Raw genomic sequence first — 18,858 nt, 5'->3', positions numbered from 1 at the left:
AAATTGTATAGATAATAGTGAGTTACAAGTGATATGGGTAACAGAATCATACAGAGGATATGAAAACGAGGATATTGTCAGCGTCCATAAATATATTTTCTGGAGAAAATGTTTTGAAGTATGACAAATATACTCTATCTTAATGGGAGAAGAGGAAGAACCTGGAATTTTCTCAAATCCTACTATGCACTAGGTTCAGCAGTGCTTCTAGAAACATGACTGGGTACATATTCATCACTTGGTATTGGCAGCAGTTCTATGAAGCAGAGATTATTTGCAGATATGGAATCTGGGAATTAGAAATGAAAGCAATGCCTTTAAAAATGCATAGCTCATGAAGATTAAAACTCAGAATTGAGCTACAGCTGTACCTTACTCACAAGTTCATGCTGTTTGTAATACATCACATATGGATTTGCCAATATCTAGTAATTCAAACCAAATTATAAACAGCATCTTTGGTTCCTTACCATCCTTTGCCCTTTATAGTCAGTCACCAAATGCCCTCTATTCTTTCTCCTAAAAATATCTCCGAATGCATTTGGTCCTTTCTAAACTTACCACATCATGTATCTAGCCACTGTCTTCTTTCCTTCAGATAAATGTAACAGCCCTTTAACTTATTTCTTTGTGTCCACTTTTGCCTCGTTTTAGTTCATGCATTCTTATGCTCTTGCTTCATTTAGTTTTTGTTACATGACAACCAGAGTAATCTGGTTAAAATTCATATGTGATCACAGGACTCCGTTGCTTCTGTGTCTTCCAATTGTTGTTGGATTAAAGCTGGAAATCTTTAACATGACCTATAAGACTTCCATGAACTGCACCTCAGGTTGCTTTATGCATTTCATGCCACTTTTCACGCTGTTCTGTAAACCTCAATCCCATGTGATGTTTTCTCTTCACCTCCTTTTTTATTGCAGAGCCTGTGCTATTGTCTCGTGCTGGAAGTGAGCCTCTTTCCCATCTCACTTCTCTTAGCTTTGCTTTTTCACCTGGGTTTTAGTTCTCAGCTACTTCCTCAGGGACTCTGACTTTGACCTCCTGGTCTCAGTTAAATTCCCTTGCTGTGTGCTTCTGCAACACTTTGCACTTCTGTATTTATTTTATCACATTGGTTTTTGCTCATATAAAACTCTGAGAGGAGGGTTATGTCTGACTTGATCCCTGTTGGGTTTTCAGAGTCCAGGGTGGTTTCTTGTGAGTGATCAAGTCTCGGTTGATACATGTTGATGGCTGTGATGAGCATTAAAACTCAAAATAGATGCATTAAAAAGGGAATTTCTCAAGTGGGCATTCTACCTGTCAATATTATTTGAGTGCAATATTAATGTTGGTGAAATTACTTTTGGGGGATGTGGTAGAATCTTCAGACTTGGATGAGTATGTGGCTCGTGGTAGACCAGGTGACTAGCATGCCTCTCTAATTCTCAGGTTCCCTGAGAATCTGGTGAGGTCCCAGCAATCCATGCCTAAGGAAATCCACTCTGGTCCCATTATTGTAAGGACATGTGTATCAGTATAAGTTAATGCTGAGGAGGGGAAATTATCAGGGGCACATGTGATTTTTATTTATGCGTTTGATAATAAATTATTTCTGCAAATACTAATTATATAAATAGTATGTTCAAACATTGTGCAAAGCATTGAATAAATACTGGTGAGGAAGATAAGCAAGGTTGTTTCCCTCCCAAAGCTTAGAATTTCCTGCTTTATTTCACTTCAGACCCAGGTGTGATCAGAAGACCTTCATGCATTGGTTGGATGGCTATGTGTAAAGTAGCTCTGCGCTTGAAGAGGTCAAATTTACATTCATTAAACCTTTAGAGGTCAATAATAATAGTTGTGTGATGTAAAATATAATTGCCATGCTACAGTAACCTCAAGAAAGAGTAGCATGCACTTTACCTCACCATGCCCACAGAAATATCTAATTGAAATATTAAATCGATTTGGATTATCTACTCTCTTAAAAGAGATGGTATAAAAATTCATTAATTATAATTTTGTATGCATGTGACAAATAGTCTTTTTTGTTTTCATGGCTTAGGTACATGTCACTGTGGCAGGTGTAAATGTGATAATTCAGATGGAAGTGGACTTGTGTACGGTAAATTTTGTGAGTGTGACGATAGAGAATGCATAGATGATGAAACAGAAGAAATATGTGGAGGTACGTATATTGGCTCTGTAGAAATTAATAAAAGTACCTGTTTTTTCACCTATTACGTTGTTCTTTTATCTCTACGTAAATTTCTGCTCTAGGTGTACTAATTCAGTTTAAACCTATGTTTATCTGGAAAACATTTCGTATAAGGAGAGTGAGACTATGGCATTAAGAGTAGACTAGTACTTTTTAGATGCAAAGCCAAATTGGCCCCAGAGGAGAGCTGTGTCATTATGGCAACAGGCCAGTTGCATAGCTCTGAAGTAGTCCTAGTAGAATACCATCTCCTCTGCTCACCTTAGCCACTTTTATTCTCCTTTCTCCTACTCTCTTAAGTGTATATTTTCATTTCTTTGTTTTTCCCTTTCTAAAACATGAGTCTCATGTCCTACTGGGGACACTGAAGGTCAATAGGGTTATTAGCCTAGAGTTTACCTTTCCCTCTCTGTCCCTACACACGTAGATAACGTTTTCTATGTACCACCATTACTGAATTCATTTTTCTGTTGTAGCAGTTCTTGCATGTTTGCTAGTGACAAATTCTGCAATAAGTGCTTTACATTCATTATACTTTCTCTCACAACATCACTCTAGGGTAAGAATTATGTTTATCTACATAGATAGATGTGGAACCTGGGACTTGAATAAATTAGGTAATGAACCCAGGGTCAGTCCACCAATGATAGTAGAATTTGGGCTCGTGTCTGTGTTCCTGACGCCTCACCACTCCCGACTGCATCAGTGCGTCGGAGCTCAGAGCTCCGCAAGAGGGGTCTCTCCTCACCATTTGTGGTTTTCGTTTCTTCTGCTCATCCTGCAAGCCTGTGCCCAGAGTTTCCATTTGCAACTTTGACTGGCATAGGAAAAGGAAAGTAGAAAGCAGAGAGAATCATTCGGTTTAGGTAAATTCTTCTCTGCTGTGATTAAACTTATATTTGACTCCTATCTGATGGGATTCCAGCTGAAGAAATACTGCCCCGCATGCAGAAATAGTAGTTTTAGAAGTATTGTTTTTCTATAAGGATTAGGACCCAATAGGGCCAGGTGGAACTAGAGACTCCTGAGAAAGTGTGGCTAGCATAGGACAAGCTTGTTTCTTTGTTTACATTTTGGTAGCTTTAATTCCTATGAGTCATCCAAATACACTTATTTTAGGCCTGACTGGCCCTTCCTCCTTGATCTCCTGGCTGTACAACCCACCTGGATAAAGCAAACAAACATAAAATTCTTATTTTCTTTTTTCCAAGCCAATGACCTAAGCAAAATACTGCTCAGACAATTCTGTCTTAAAGGGCTCAATCCAAAATAATTAGATCAATTAGACAAATCCATCCACAAATATATGTATTTGTCCTCTTCAAGTTTAGTTTCTAATTATTACAGATGAAAAAAAAAAAAAAGAAGACTGAAACATGCTTTAGGGCCAGTGTGTGGTGATACACACCAACAAATCAGTCTATCTGCATGTGTACATAGAAACATGTAACTTGAAACAACACAACAGAAAATGTTTAACTTTCAAACTTTCTAGTTGTTATTTCCATTTGTTTGAGCAATTTCATGGTGCAAAGTCTCTGAACAAGGACACCAGCACTCTAGTAAACACCCTCTGGGGGTGACATTGCCTGGGATTGTAAATCTTTCCATGTGTCATTCACATGAAACCAATCTGCTGAGAGATGATTCTACAGTTCATCAGTGAAGCAGTACAAATAGAGATTTTCTTGCTCTCTCAGTTTGCACAAAGCAAAGAATTATGTTTATTGTGTGGAATACGTATTGTCCTAAAGCACACATTTTAATCTCAATTATTCAGATGTGTCTTGTTCAATATTTTTATTTGAGTTATGTGGATATCTGTTTAATTTTCCATATCTGCATAGATGTGTATCGTTACATAATTTTTGCTTCCTTATTTACCTCTAACTCAAAGGTTTCTTAGTAGAACCCGAATTCGATACTGAATTGTATAAATATTCAAAGAATTTGGATGTGAGAAATATAGATTTTCTATTATTTGTTAATATAGTAAGCCTTACGTATGTAGCACCTTCTGTATAAATTTTCTGAAATGACAAAATAAATTCTGTAGTCTAAAAAGGTGATTGGGTCTTACAAACCTGACTCCTAAGAAAAGCAATTAATATACACTATTGCTTTTCTTCAGTGTAATCCTTGAGTTATTGAGTCCTGTGATATATCACTAGGATGTGATTTAGTTGTGTGTGCAAGTGGACACCTTTTTAAGTTCATAAATAAAATACATAGATGATATTTTCTGTACTGATTAAATCACTTGACAGCCTTTGCACTTGCTTAAGTAAACAAATTTAAAATTCAAATTCTTTATGGAAATGGTCATTGATTGTTAGGTTAAGAAGTGATTTTCTTTGAATATCCCAATTATAACTTATTTAGACAGAAAACATGGCCCTGGGTCCCTGTCTCTTTCTCTGTGTCTCACTAAGCACTCTTTCTCCTCATCTGTCTGTCTCTGTCTCTCACATGTATGTCTTCTTGATGGCAGTCTCATCTGCTGGATGTGAATAGCATAGGAGACCAGAATATTCTGTTGTAATTCCTGCTTCTTATGTGAGTTTTACAGGTCCTACTAAAGTTCTTGCCATTGGCCAGAGATACCATAGTGTTAGAATGATAAATACGCTTATAAGCCAATGAAAAGTAGTCTCATAATCAGTTTTGCATTGTCTTTGGGGGATTTTGGCTGTAAGAGAAGAGAGATGGAAAGAACAAAGACTTTAGCCATAGACTGATAAAACACAAACTCCCATAATACAGAAAGAATAGACTAAAAACAAAACAAGAGCAAGGACATACATTTATGCTTAGGTGATGTAACCACAAAGATGAGAGTACAAGAAGTAAATTTTGGGATAAATGCCATCTTTGGGGAATTTGCAGAAGGATTGCTAGATGTGGATAAGGAAAGCAGTGATGTGATAATTCACTACAGATGGCTTGGAGGCAAATGCAGATGAGCAGGTGACAGGTTACAGAGAGGTAGGAGCTGAAAGAGGGCATCTGGACACAAAATGATGAGTGCCCTTAGCTGTCATTGCTATCCCCTTGACAAGTCGAAAGGGAGTTTGATTGTGAGGCCGAGGGCCCATGGTATTTTATTTGTCTAAATGAGGATTAAACATAGACTAGGCTGAAAACCTCTCACATGGTAGAACCCAACAGCTTGTGGGACACAGTTGAGTGAAAAGATGCAATATTTCTTCTGCTTTAAAGAGTTGTTTGGTCCTTCATAATGTGTATCTAGGTAAATATGCACCATTGGTTTCTCAATAGTTGATTTCAAATGAAATATTTTAATAACTAATTCAAGAAACGTCCTTAGAGTGAATGCTCATTTATATGTGGGTTTGATGCGTGCATTTGAGATGGAAAAGTAATAGACTCTCATGGTCATTCATGTCATTTCGTTAAAAATACTTTCAATCAGTTCTCTGTCTAGGCCAAGTTAAAGGACACATTGCTCTTTTTGTGTAATTAAGCAGGTAAAGGCACAACCATGATGTGTTTGGAGAAAGCTGTGTAATTTGATGATTTTAGGCAAGGAATGTTGAACTGTGACGTTATTTCAGAAGGCAAAAGTGATCACAAAGAGATAGAAAGTTAATTCTGCTTATGAAAGTTGCTTTTTTCCTCACTGTATAAAATTCATTTTGGGTAAAGGCCATGGGAAGTGTTACTGTGGAAACTGCTACTGCAAGGCTGGTTGGCATGGAGATAAATGTGAATTCCAGTGCGATATCACCCCCTGGGAAAGCAAGCGAAGATGCACATCTCCAGATGGCAAAATCTGCAGTAACAGAGGTGTGTCATTCATACATGTTACTACATAATGGGGAGGCAAACAAAGCTTTTAATTGTTAACACTTCTTTTCTCTGTATGTCCTCTAGTGTGGGAGGAAGTTATCTCCTAATCATTTACTTTGATGTAAATCAACATTTACTATACCAACAGTCTTTTCTGTCTTGTTTTTTATTGAGTAGAAAAGAGAAAGATAAGAAAGTTGCTGTCATTCTTTAAGCTTCACTGAATAAACAGTTAACTTAGGGACTGTAATTTATTTGGCAGCCCTCCAGAAATAGCACAGTACAGCTAAAAGGCAATTCCTGTAGATACTTCTGTTAAATGTCTCTTGACTAACAGAACCATCTACAGCATGAGCATCTAATTATCCAGAGAGCATTCAGAAAACCCTCTTGTCTTAATTATGAGTAAATGGAAGGCTTTGGTTGAAATGCAGATTTGATATGGACTAATTTAACTTCTGTGTGCAATAATAAAAATGTGATATCGAATACAACAGATTTAAAAAGTATGTATCCAATAGCCATATGAAATGTACACTGACTTTACAAAGGAAGTTAACAAATATATTAATATTGCTAACTATAACTTAAAGGTAGTTAACTAACTTTTGATATAAAATCAAACAGTTTAAACATAGTTTTAAAATTCCTTGAAAATACTTAATTTTACCTTTGTCCTAATGATAAAGAGAGCCATCCTAAACTTCTCATTGCCTATGGATGACATTAAAAAGTGACTATACTTCTTCTTTAAAACTAAAAAAATCAGATAGGTGGAAAACTTTTTTTTCATTTCTTTTTTTTTTTTTTTTTTTTTGAGACGGAATCTCGCTCTGTCGCCCAGGCTGGAGTGCAGTGGCCGGATCTCAGCTCACTGCAAGCTCTGCCTCCCGGGTTTACACCATTCTCTCGCCTCAGCCTCCCGAGTAGCTGGGACTACAGGCGCCCGCCATCTCGCCCGGCTAATTTTTTGTATATTTTAGTAGAGACGGGGTTTCACCGTGTTAGCCAGGATGGTCTCGATCTCCTGACCTCGTGATCCGCCCGTCTCGGCCTCCCAAAGTGCTGGGATTACAGGCTTGAGCCACCGCGCCCGGCCTCATTTCTATACGTGCATTGTAATAGATAATACTAGTACAGAAACCATAGCATATCGCCTTTCAGAAACTGACATAGAGGAATAAAATGTGCCACATTTCTTTACATAGAGAAAATAAATAAAAAGGCAGGAACTTGGAACAAAATCATAAAGTCCTCTTTGTGGGGATTAAATCTTACTATATATCATACGAATTTACCTTATGGTTTCTTTTTATGTATAAGGATGTGTTTTCTGCATAAGTCCTTTTATGCAGTAGGAGTCACAGTTACCATTTATAAGTATATGAAGCTTGAACTGTGTACTGTGGAAAATGACTATTTAGCTGTCAAAAAGAAAGAGGTGGAAAATGGAGTTGGTTGGGCCGTGGATTAAGGTCAGGTTCCGCAGCAGAGTTACATTGGCTGTGAGAGACGGCGTCCTTCAGAAACATAAGCTAAGCCACCTGCCTCCCACTTCGCTGTGCTTGGAGCGTTCTGACCTGGAGATCTGGCAGAGGCATAATAGGAAGCAGCCTGCCTAAACGAGGCTCACAGCTTCTGAGACTCAGGGGTACATGAAGACAGGGCAGAAGTGGGTGCTGAGATGAGTCATTGTTTTTTCTAAAAAGGTTATACGCCTGACTACCCTGAAAACGTTTCTGTGTCATTGCATCCATAGGTAATAGAAAGACACCGGTCCCTGCACATACCTATCTTGTCTTCCTTTTTCCCCATCTTCAGGGGCCAAAAAACCAACGTCGCAGACATAGCCATTAATAGAACAAATGTCCTCTGTTGCCCACCTGGTTTATTGAGTTTCATATTGGACCCCTTTACACATGGCTGAGAAGCTGCTACTTTGTCACATCTGCATAGCTCCTAGTCCCCGTTCCTCCTGACCAAACTCATTTATCCTCTGATGAAAGCAATGCATATTCATTTTTTAAAATCTAGATAATAAAGTAGAATACACAGAAAAATAAGAAAATGACCCACAAACCTAACATCCAGGTGTAACCTCCTTTTACATATTGGTACATGAACTTTCAGTCCGTATTTATTTATTAAAATTCACTTGTGTGGCCGCCCTATCCCTGTATTTCCTTCTTATTAAAGAAAAAAATCGAATCGTACTGTACATGCTGATTTGTAATTTTACACTTTTATTTATTTCATGATCTATGTTATTTATCTTTCCATGTTTATGGAGCAAAAACCTAATTATTACTCAGTGATTGCCAGCTAGTCCATATGTGTGCACCATTACTTCGCTAATTCCCCATTGATCAATATTTCAGTCGCTAGTAGTTTTTCAAAAATATAAATACAGCTATATTTTATATTTCTGAACATATACTTGTGTGTACTTTTTATTTCTGTTACCTAACAGAAATAAAGTACATTAATTAAAGTGAGCTATATGTCTAAATAATAACACAGGTATAAAAAGTACATATTGTAAAATTGCTACCCAGAAAGTTGTACCATTTTGTACATTCTGTTCAGGGCCAGAAAGTACCCGTTGTCCCACACCTTTACCAAGTCTGGATGTGCAAGCAATATTTTCTACCTCTGACAATCTGACATCTAAAATAATTGCCAATCATGATTATTTTGAAGCTCTCCCACTGCTACCCACTTAGTAGTGGTCGATTAAGTGATAAACATTTTTCATCTTTCTCTATCATTATTTCTGTATGAAATTTCCTATTCTTTGGTTTTGTCTATTTCACTTTGGGCATATTAATCCTTTCTATATTCAATCCTATGATATGTTTATATGTTTTTGTAAATGTTCTTTGTCTTTTACAGACATATTAACCACTTGTTTCAGCTTTATCAGTCTTTTTTTTTTTTTTACAGTGTTTTGTTTCCAACCAAAATTTTCAATTTTTTTGGAAATTTTCAATTTCCTTTTTTAGTAATTGTGCTTTGAGGGTCTTGAATAAAAAGAGTTTAGTTCATATTCTACTGTTTTATTTTGTACATTTAAATCTTTAATCCAACTGGTACTTATTTTGTTGTTAGAGGTAAGAAAAAGATTTAACTTTATGTCTCTATCAGATGATTAGCTGGTTGCCCTAAAGATAGTTACTGGTAATCCACACAGAGTAAATATGTTTTACAGATGGGTATTTCCCTCTGCAAATCTGCATATGACCAAGTTTATATCTCTCAATCTGATCTCCAACATTCTTTATAATCTGGACTCATCTGATCTAGCAAACCTTACTTCTTAGTCTTTTTTTAACATGCACCTCAGGGTTCCTATGCCCATCCCTACCCTTCATTGCTTAGTCTTTTCTTCTTGACTTTCTCTTAGTTCTACCTCCAATGTCTTCTAGAACGTTTCCTCTAATCCCTATATATCCAATCCATCCACTGCTAATTACTCCAACCCTCATTGATCCTCTTTCTCCAAATTCTTAGAGCATTCATGTCTTAATTTACAAAATAGTCACACATTGTTTTTAGCATTTGCTAATTTTTCTTTCTAATTAGCTTTCTTTTCGCCAAATAGATTGCAAGCTTCTTGAGGGAAAGGATTATATCTTATATAAATTGTTTTAGTGTTATCTTTGAAGGAAACTAACACAATACTAATGACACATTCCACCAACTCACATAATTATAGAATATATAATTTTTGTTTATTAAGGAATCTCTATTACCAGTATTAGACGGTGCTTTTCCTTTTTAGAATATTTTTATCTAATATGTGTGGTTTTTTTTTTTTTCCAAATACAAAGTAAGCAGCAGAAAATAATAAGCAATATGTGAAATGCTTTCTTTCATGGTTTTTCTTGACTGGACTCTTATAAAATTCTTCTTCTCACCTAGGGACTTGTGTATGTGGTGAATGTACCTGTCACGATGTTGATCCAACTGGGGACTGGGGAGATATTCATGGGGACACCTGTGAGTGCGATGAAAGGGACTGTAGAGCTGTCTATGACCGATATTCTGATGACTTCTGTTCAGGTAAGGGCTCTTTCAATTCCTATTTTTCTGGAGGGGGAGGTGGGGATGGTTAATGGGCACAAAAAAAAATTAGAAAGAATAAAGAAGACCTACTATTTGATAGCACAATAGGGTGACTATAGTCAATAACTTAATTGTCCATTTTAAAATAATGTAAAGAGTATAATTAGATTGTAACACAAAGGATAAATGCTCGAGGGGATGGATACCCCATTCTCCATGATGTGCTTACTTTACATTGCTTGTCTGTATCAAAACACCCCACGTACCCCGTAAACACATGCATCTACTATGTACCCACAAAAATGCAAAACGTAATGAATAAAAGTAAAAAAATACGTATTTTCCTGTTTTCAAGATTTCTGATTCTCACAGACCCTGTAAAAGAAACTGAATGTGCATTCCAAAGCATTTTATATTTGCAGTGCTCCTACTAGTGACTTGGAAAACCTCCAGAGAATCCCCGAAGTTGGCAAAGACTAGAGATGAGAGGGCACCCACTCTTTTCAAGTTAGTCTAATTCCTCACCCAGGAAAACCATTAGCTCTAGATAGCTACTCAGTTCAACTCTGAGACTGCAAAACTCGCAGAGCTGTCGACAATGAACAGGATAGTTGCCATCAGGACAGCTGTATTAATGTATTACAAAACAGGATGATACAACGCCCAGGGTTATTTTGTGCATTAACTCTTTGACAGGCTTTAAACTAAAGTCATTCTGCAATGTAGTCTATAATTGAATATCCATTAGTAGTTTCAAAAATCTTTGACTGTAAATACTAGGGGGCAGCTACTGTCTGTTAGGGACTGAGTGACATCTGGGCTACTGGTGTGGTAGAAGCCAGTAGCAGACAGGAGACAGCCATGATCTTTGACTTCATGGAGTTTGCAATCTAAATGCAAAGAAATAAAATACGTAAGGCCAGGATGTCTAAAAGTACAAAGAAACAGAAAGCAGTCAGAAATCTATCTAAAAAGGTATCATTTAGCAAAAATGGAGTTATGGATTTTCAGTCCAGTTCTATTTGATAATCCATAAGGTAGAGACATACACATACACATCTTGTTAGGCTTGACTGCCTGATTGGTGCATGCAGATGGATAGAAACTCGTCTGGTCTCCTGAAAGTTTGCCAGCAAAGGGAGATAAAAGACCTGCCCCATTTAATTATGAGTGTAGAACTTCAAAGCCTTCTCCAGAATGACTGGGGAAAGCCTGCTGCTAAATCTTCCCTTTGCAGAAGGGTTTCCCTCTTCTGAGAATGTCTTGTGCTCCAGAGGATTTCCTAAACATTTTGTGAACACTACTCTCTTGAGGGCATTTTTTCTATTATTCATTATACATGGTCATGTTCTCCATTATCATTGCTGTCAACACAGTGGTAATAAAAGAGCTCATGACTAGTGAGTGGAGCCTATGTTCCAAAGAGATGATGAGAATCGTGGGGAAGAGGCCTTTGGACATTTTAATTAGGGTGATGTGGCTCTTCACAGTGGTGGCGATGTAGGGCTCATGCATTGCAGGAGGTTATTGGGTTGTAATGCATGTAGATTTCATCATATATATATATATATATATATATATATATATATATATATATATATAGGTTTGCAGGTAAAGAAAGATGAAAGGGGCATTCCAAGCAGAAGGAACAGAGGGATAGAATCTGTGCATGGGGCCAGACTCAGTTTGAAATTACCAGAATGCCAAGTAAGGAAGCATGTGGTAAAAGGTAAAGTTGGTTAAGAAACAAGAACTGGGTTTTTTTTTACCTTCCTGCAGACCCAGGTTTTATTTTAAAGGCAATAAAGAGCTAATGATGGTTTTAGGCAGTAGAGTGCTGTGGTTACCAGATTTCTAGTCTGAGTGTCTAGGAAAATGTTGGTGCCATTTACTGAAATGGGGAATATGGAAGGAAGTTGTCAAGTTTGTTTCTAGACATCTCCAGCATAGAGGACAAAGGGTAAGCGAAAGTTTACATTTTTTTCCAAACCTGTTGAATATGTGAGTCTGGGTCAGGGCTAAACCAAGAGAATTTCTAGTTGTAAGCATACAGTTGGTAGTTAAAACTATGCTGGCATTCAGGAAATGCCATTTGACAAAGTAATTTTTTTTTTTTTTTTGACGGAGTCTTGCTCTGTCACCCAGGCTGGAGTGCAGTGACGCTATCTCAGCTCACTGCAAGCTTCACCTCCCGGGTTCACGCCAGTCTCCTGCCTCAGCCTCCCGAGTAGCTGGGGCTACAGGCGCCCACCACCACGCCCAGCTATTTTTTTGTATTTTTAGTAGAGACGGGGTTTCACCATGTTAGCCAGGATGGTCTCAATTTCCTTACCTTGTAATCCGCCTGCCTCAGCCTCTCAAAGTGCTGGGATAATAGGCATGAGCCACCGTGCCGGGCCACAATGTCATTTTGAGATTGCTTTTGAGATAAATGTGAATTGACACAATTTTAAAATAAGAAAATAAGGGAGGCATATAAAAGGCTATATGTTAAAATTCTAAGTGTGGGACTTGCTGATTTGGACCCCTTTTTCCCATGAGTATTCGCTTTCTTGTGAAATCCATAATTCTGATGTTGATCCTGATTTTGGACTGGGTTGAAAAATTCAAACTAACTGCATTACAGTGATAATTCCGGGCCCTGTGAGCCAGTGCATCTCACTGTGAGGGAGTGGGGTCATGGCGTGAAGATGGGTGATGACTTCTGAACTGACACTTCAATCCTTGTGTGAGCTTGTGTGCCATTCCTGCAGTGAGTCATTTAGTCTTGGAGTGCTTACTCTAGGCTGAGCAGGTGAAGTGTCATTAAGGAGGCTGCCCTGGAATCTAATATTCCACCTCACCCTATTCCCCTCCAATCCCTCTTCCCTGTTTTCTTTTTTCTCACATTTTCCTTTCTTCCATACCCTATGAGACTCCACCCAGTGAGTATGGACAGGTAGGGGTAGAAAGAGGTGATGGCACAATTGACTGTAGTTTGGACAATAAGACATCAATCTATTGTGATTTTATGATCCACTGGTTGAAGTGAATTGAACGTGGCCAGCTTTTCACAGCTTGGCTCCCACACTGAGAATGAGGAATTGAGGAAAGAAGAAAAAACTCATATTTACAGATACCCTACTCTATTGGACCGTTACTGAGTTCTTTTATACACCTCATTCCATTTTATTTACACACTAACTCAGACAGGGAGGCATTACTGTCTATAGTTTAGCAGAAGAGAAAATACATTCAGAGAAATTAAGTAACCTGATAAAGTTCATACTGCCATTAAAGTGTCATCTCTAAACACTTATAGCCTGACTACTCATGTAACTTAATCTCCAGGTGATGCAAATACAATTCTCCAATTTTACTTTATTTTTCTGAGGAAGAATTGTCCTCTGGGTACTCAGATTTAAAAAAAAAAAATGAAACTAAGCTTCTCTGAACATCACTATGATCTGTAGCAGACATCAATCTCTGGAGTATTTTATCATTCTTACAGAATCTGTAGAATTCTGTATGCTGTATGGTATTACGCTTAGAGAATTATTAGTCTTTAAATTTTTCCTAATTACCAGTCTAAGTTGTAGTGTAAGAAGAGTGCCATATAGTTGATTATTGAGTATGTTAATACCTTTGTGTTATGAGACAGAAGTAACCCAATGACATCAATATTCTCTAGTCATTTATGCAAGTCTAGAATATAATAAGGCTCGGATGAAATGAAGTTTTATTTTTAGCTCCTATTCTTGCCATCCTGAGAGTATTGGTTTTAGTTAAGTCCAAGGAAATCTCTGGAAGGATTAGTTCAAGTTAGCTCTTTTAATTGACATTCTCATTTTATTCATTCATTCCCATTCTTTCCATTTATCTATTCAGTAATGCATTTAAATGTAAGTATTTTATGCCTAACGCATCATGAATATAGGGGACACAAATATGTTGAAACATGGTCCCTGCACCCACCAAATAAATAAATTTTATTTACTTCTTTGATCTGTTGTTCATCATCCACAAAATACCTGTGTTTTTGTATGTTCGTTCACCCATACACCAACATGACTGTTTTACTACACACATACACGCACCCCTCAAAGATAATACTGTTGACCCAATTTGAGTGTGACTGAAATGATCAGGGCATGAACGGGCATCCTGATGTGTCCCGACTGTCCTCTTTGTTACACCCAATTTACTTTCTGATTCTAATATAACTGCTTTATTCCTAATGGCTGCTTACCACTCAGCTCTATTTCCCCAAATCCCATAACTGGAAAAATACGCTGCAATGTGACCTTAAACTTTATCATTCAGCTTCCCCTGCCTAAGAAAATTATGAAAATATAAGGCAAGTTTTGGCTTAGGGTTCTATTAGTTTGGAAAATGGAATCTTTTGATAGAACCGTATTATGTGGTGAAATTTGTCCCTGTGGATTGCCAAAGCATTAAGAAAAGAAACTAAAGGAAGTGATTAAGTATATTCGGACTGCATTTTCTGGAAATGAAAAATTAATATATTGAATTTAAAAAAATAGCAAGCACTAAGTTATTCCCCAAGGCTTTTCCCTGTCGATGGTCTTCATGTTACTTTGGAAGCATGTTAACAGACTTATTAACATCAGATTCAAATTCACGGGCATTTTTTGATCCTTTAAAAAGAAAGAAGTATCCTCTAAAACAGGGAAGTGTTTGTCTGGAATAGATGCAACTGCACTTGTCCTGAAACACCTGCACCTGTTTCTGAAGTTTGGATAGCATAACTCCAAAGAACACAATAGTTACAAATAGACAAGGAAAGGTTTGGTTAACACCTTTTCCTATAATAGCCTGAGAGCCTTAATAACTCCTGCCTTCCCGGCGTGGTCTTCGGGCTACTTGGTGGCTGCTTTTGCTGCAAATCTTCCTTTTCATATGGGTATTTTGGGTTGCAGCCATTTTTATGGTAGGTAGATTATACCAACACCAAGCACTGTATTGTTCTTCCATTGGTGTGTGTGTGTGTGTGCGCATGTGTATATACATACAGAGAGGTCTTTAGATAGCATTTCTCTTATTTGAATTCTTCTGATGTTCGATATCAGGGACAAACAGCACCATTCTGAATCTTTCATCTCTATTTTGTGATCTTCTGCCTACACAGTTTAAAGGAATACTGGTTAGAAGTAATGAAACTAAAACCTGCAGGCTTAACATACACATAAATTTGACAAACTAGCATGGAAGCATCGCATTTCAGACCCGTGCGGCAAATTTATCTTCTTTTAGTTCTTTCATTTGAAAAATAAAGCAATTTGAGATAAGGCCCAGAAAAGATAGTGGCACATCTAGACGAAGGACACAAGTCTCCTGATTTCTTCTTTTATGACCTTTTCACTATTTGTCTATTTAAAAAAAAAAAAAAAAAAAAAACCCTGATATAATGTTCTGGCAGTCTAAAGGGTTTTCATGCTAAATAGATATCATTATCTTTAAACTCTTCTGTATAGCAAAACCCAACATTTTCATCTTCTTGACTTTACCAAATGATTCTTTCTTTGGCATAACTTTTAAAATTGGAATTGAGAAACCGGTAACTTCACAAGAAAAGTTGCAATTTTGTTTTATAATTTTCTGTCTTATCTGAAAAGCCCAATACCTGCCTGAGAATCTGATACCAACACCTGACATTTCTAAGTGATTTTTAAACTCTACCAATTAAATATCATGAAGGATGTTGTAGGACAGATACAGTTTCACTTAAAGTGATATCTCTAATATTCTAAAAAATATTTTGAAAGCACATGACTAACTTCTTGAAATATGTAGGATATAATTTTTATTACTGAAAAAGCAAAAGTTATGTTTATGTTTTAACTTCTGTCAATTAATCTGTAATAAACATTTAAATTAGGCAATACTCTTGTCAATACTATTTTTTATTATAGTAGGCTAGAATTATAGAAACTTTTATCCATGCACTTTTAGGCTTGCTTCTTCTATGATATACAGTGAGATATCTTATTTAGAAAATTATACTTTCCCCAAACAATAAAACCAGTTGTACTCTCCCCAAACAATAAAACCATCAAACACTTTCTGTGCCACTATTTTGTCACTTAAACTGGTTACCATACATTCACTGACTTTCAGGAGCTTCATTCTTTATGGATGGCTTACGTATGTCACTCATATTTAAATGGCTCTTCTTTCCTCAGCTTGAACTTGTTCAATTGATATCAAATCCTGGTGGTAAAGCATAGAAGACATATCAATGGATGATTTGAGGAGGAATATTGGCCATCTTGAACTAAACAATATTCTCCCACTTTGATACTTTCCTGTTTAGGGCTAAGGTCTTTTATCCTTCAGCTAATCACAGCAATGACACGATCTCTTAAATTCATCCCAATGTGCAGGCAATTGGCTGCAGGTGTGTTATTGCAAAGGCTATTAAGGAGTCATCACATGCATGTCAAAGTAAGGACACATATATATTCTTCCAAGCTTTGCTATAGTTGGCAGTGCCTGGAGGTGAAGCATGTAGTTAGAAGCATGATCCTGGAGAATGTTCATGATGCTGCATTAAGTACACAGGAAAAGAGGTGTGAGAGCTTATAGGCTCTATTTTCCCCCTCATATTTGTAGAATAGCATCAGAAATAGCAATGGGATATAAAAATAAGGCTTCAATATAGAATTATGTAAGGAGAAAAAGGTTTAGAGAATTAAAAACTGACCGAGAAAAATAAAATGATAAGAAAACAGAACGTGCATATGAGAGAATAAAGGTAAAAGACTGACAATGATTTCTTCCTGCAGGTCTAGAGCATCTGAACTTAAAAAAAGGTATTAAGGCTTCCACAACTAATCTGACTTTTGTTACTTATTGGATAGGATTCTAACTTTAAAAATCTCTTTTGAATAACTTCTGTCTTTAGGATTTGTTTTATTCTGCCCTTATTTTTTTATTGATGTCAACATGTGAATGGACTTCAGATAGAGAATAATTGTTGCTTTTGAACATGGATTCCAACTATGCAACTTAAGAACATTCTCCCTTCAGTCATGGGTCTCCCTCTGTACCTGCCTTTGCCCCCAAGGTTTCTACTTTATTCTCCCGCTCCACGGAGGGAATCCTCCTGTGGGGGAATCTCTGCCTGTGAATTCAGGTGGGCTGTAGTGGCAGGGACATTCTGTTGGGTAGTTAGGGATTTCCCGGGGTCTGCATCTGCTAGATGTATTGTTCTAACCTTCACAGCCATTAAACTTTCAAGAGTAGAGAAACTTTTTCTCCCTCTCCTGTCTGGTTTTCAATGTTATTGTTAAAGTGTCAACAAGCAATGTTGTTGTTCCAGTATCAACAAGTCTCTCACAAATGTCAGCATGTTCTGTACTTTGACCAGTTTCCTCACAACAGATCTAACTATCTCTGAAATAAAACCACTTGTCTCCAAGAATTTCAAAGCCATTGGCGCCTGTGAAACAACAGAATTGACTGCACTTTAAGTGTTAAAGATATATGTGTTAAAATCATTATTTATATATGCGTTTCCAATGCAGATCTGTTTGCAATGTTTGTCCTTAACCTTACCTAAGGGCTGAAAATAAAGAAAGATAGGAACTTCTTTGGGTTTTTTTTGTTTGTTTGTTTTTGTTTTGAGATGGAGTTTCCCTGTGTCACACAGGCTGGAGTGCTGTGGCACGGTTTCAGCTCACTACAGCCTCCGCCTCCTGGGTTCAAGCGATTCTCCTGCCTAGCCTCCTAAGTAGCTGGAACTACAGGCATGTGCCACCATGACCAGCTAATTTTTGTATTTTTAGTAGAGATGGGGTTTTACCATGTTGGCCAGGCTGATATTGAGCTCCTGACCTCAGGTTATCCACCCACCTCGGCCTTCCAAAGTAGCTGGGATTATGGGCTTGAGTCACCACGCCCAATGGGAACTTCTTAAACTGAGGTGAATGAATGGTAAAAGCCGTAGAATCCAACAGCATATGAAATATCATTGTTAATAAGCAGAAACTGTTAAAAAAATTCCCACAATATAAGGTCTAAATAATCATATTCGTATGTCATGTATGTTTATTAATAATAACAATTTTCTTTTCCTTTCAACTGAAGTCTAGAGTAGATAATTATGGCAACAATTTGTCAAATAGACTCTGTTACATAGCAGATGATCAACAAATGAGCATCTGAATTGAACTGAATTTGAGGTTAAATAAGAGATTTAAATTCAGTGATCCCTAATGTCTCATTCCACTTTGATTTATGATTTTGTGATTTTTTAAAAATAAAAATTAGTTAAATAAATGGTGAAAAGCTTCTACATATGTGTATTGTCCAGTTTCTTCAAACTCAGAAGATGGAACCACAAACCTCAAGGAATATTAGTAAAAGGGTCTAGTCTTCACTGGAGGCCAATTTTCATATTGGATGATATACATTAATATCAGATGCTAAAGACAGTCTGCATTTTCATCCATTAACATATGTGCTTTTAAAGAGTGTAATTCCACTTTTTAAAATTCTTCATGCATTTTTGCAGCAATTATAGAAATCTACTTTGTTCTGCATCTGCAGCGATGAGTAGCTTCATGTTTATTAGGAATTATGGAAAGCTCATTGAAACTCTGCTTTCCTCTACCTGCTTGTAATGTGGGATCTGGTGAATACAAATAATAGTAGCTCCCTTTTATGTAGCATTTAAACTATTTAATATACTTCCCAATAAATGTGGATTGATAATATATTTTCTTCCTTTTTAAAATGAAGAAACTGAAACTCAGAGGTGGTCATTTGACCAGCCCCAC

General features: G+C 37.0%; 1 protein-coding gene across 2 annotated transcripts in view; it reads left to right on the top strand.

The window, feature by feature from the left end:
• ITGBL1 (integrin subunit beta like 1) overlaps window positions 1–18,858 on the top strand; it is a 270,673-nt gene that overhangs the window by 128,172 nt on the left and 123,643 nt on the right. For both annotated transcript variants that reach the window (XR_004428980.1, XM_033177331.1), the window contains exons 4-6: window positions 2,051–2,173; window positions 5,870–6,010; window positions 9,935–10,075. Coding sequence is in view for 1 of the 2 variants with exons in the window: in XM_033177331.1 (XP_033033222.1) it covers window positions 2,051–2,173; window positions 5,870–6,010; window positions 9,935–10,075 (405 nt within the window). In the remaining variant the exon portion in view is untranslated. The remainder of the gene's footprint in view (window positions 1–2,050; window positions 2,174–5,869; window positions 6,011–9,934; window positions 10,076–18,858) is intronic.

Source organism: Trachypithecus francoisi, unplaced genomic scaffold (assembly GCF_009764315.1).
Source record: "Trachypithecus francoisi isolate TF-2019V2 unplaced genomic scaffold, Tfra_2.0 Lachesis_group18, whole genome shotgun sequence".
Lineage (NCBI taxonomy): Eukaryota > Metazoa > Chordata > Mammalia > Primates > Cercopithecidae > Trachypithecus > Trachypithecus francoisi.
Note: the sequence above shows the minus strand (reverse complement) of the source record. Positions and strands in the feature narration are given on the sequence as shown.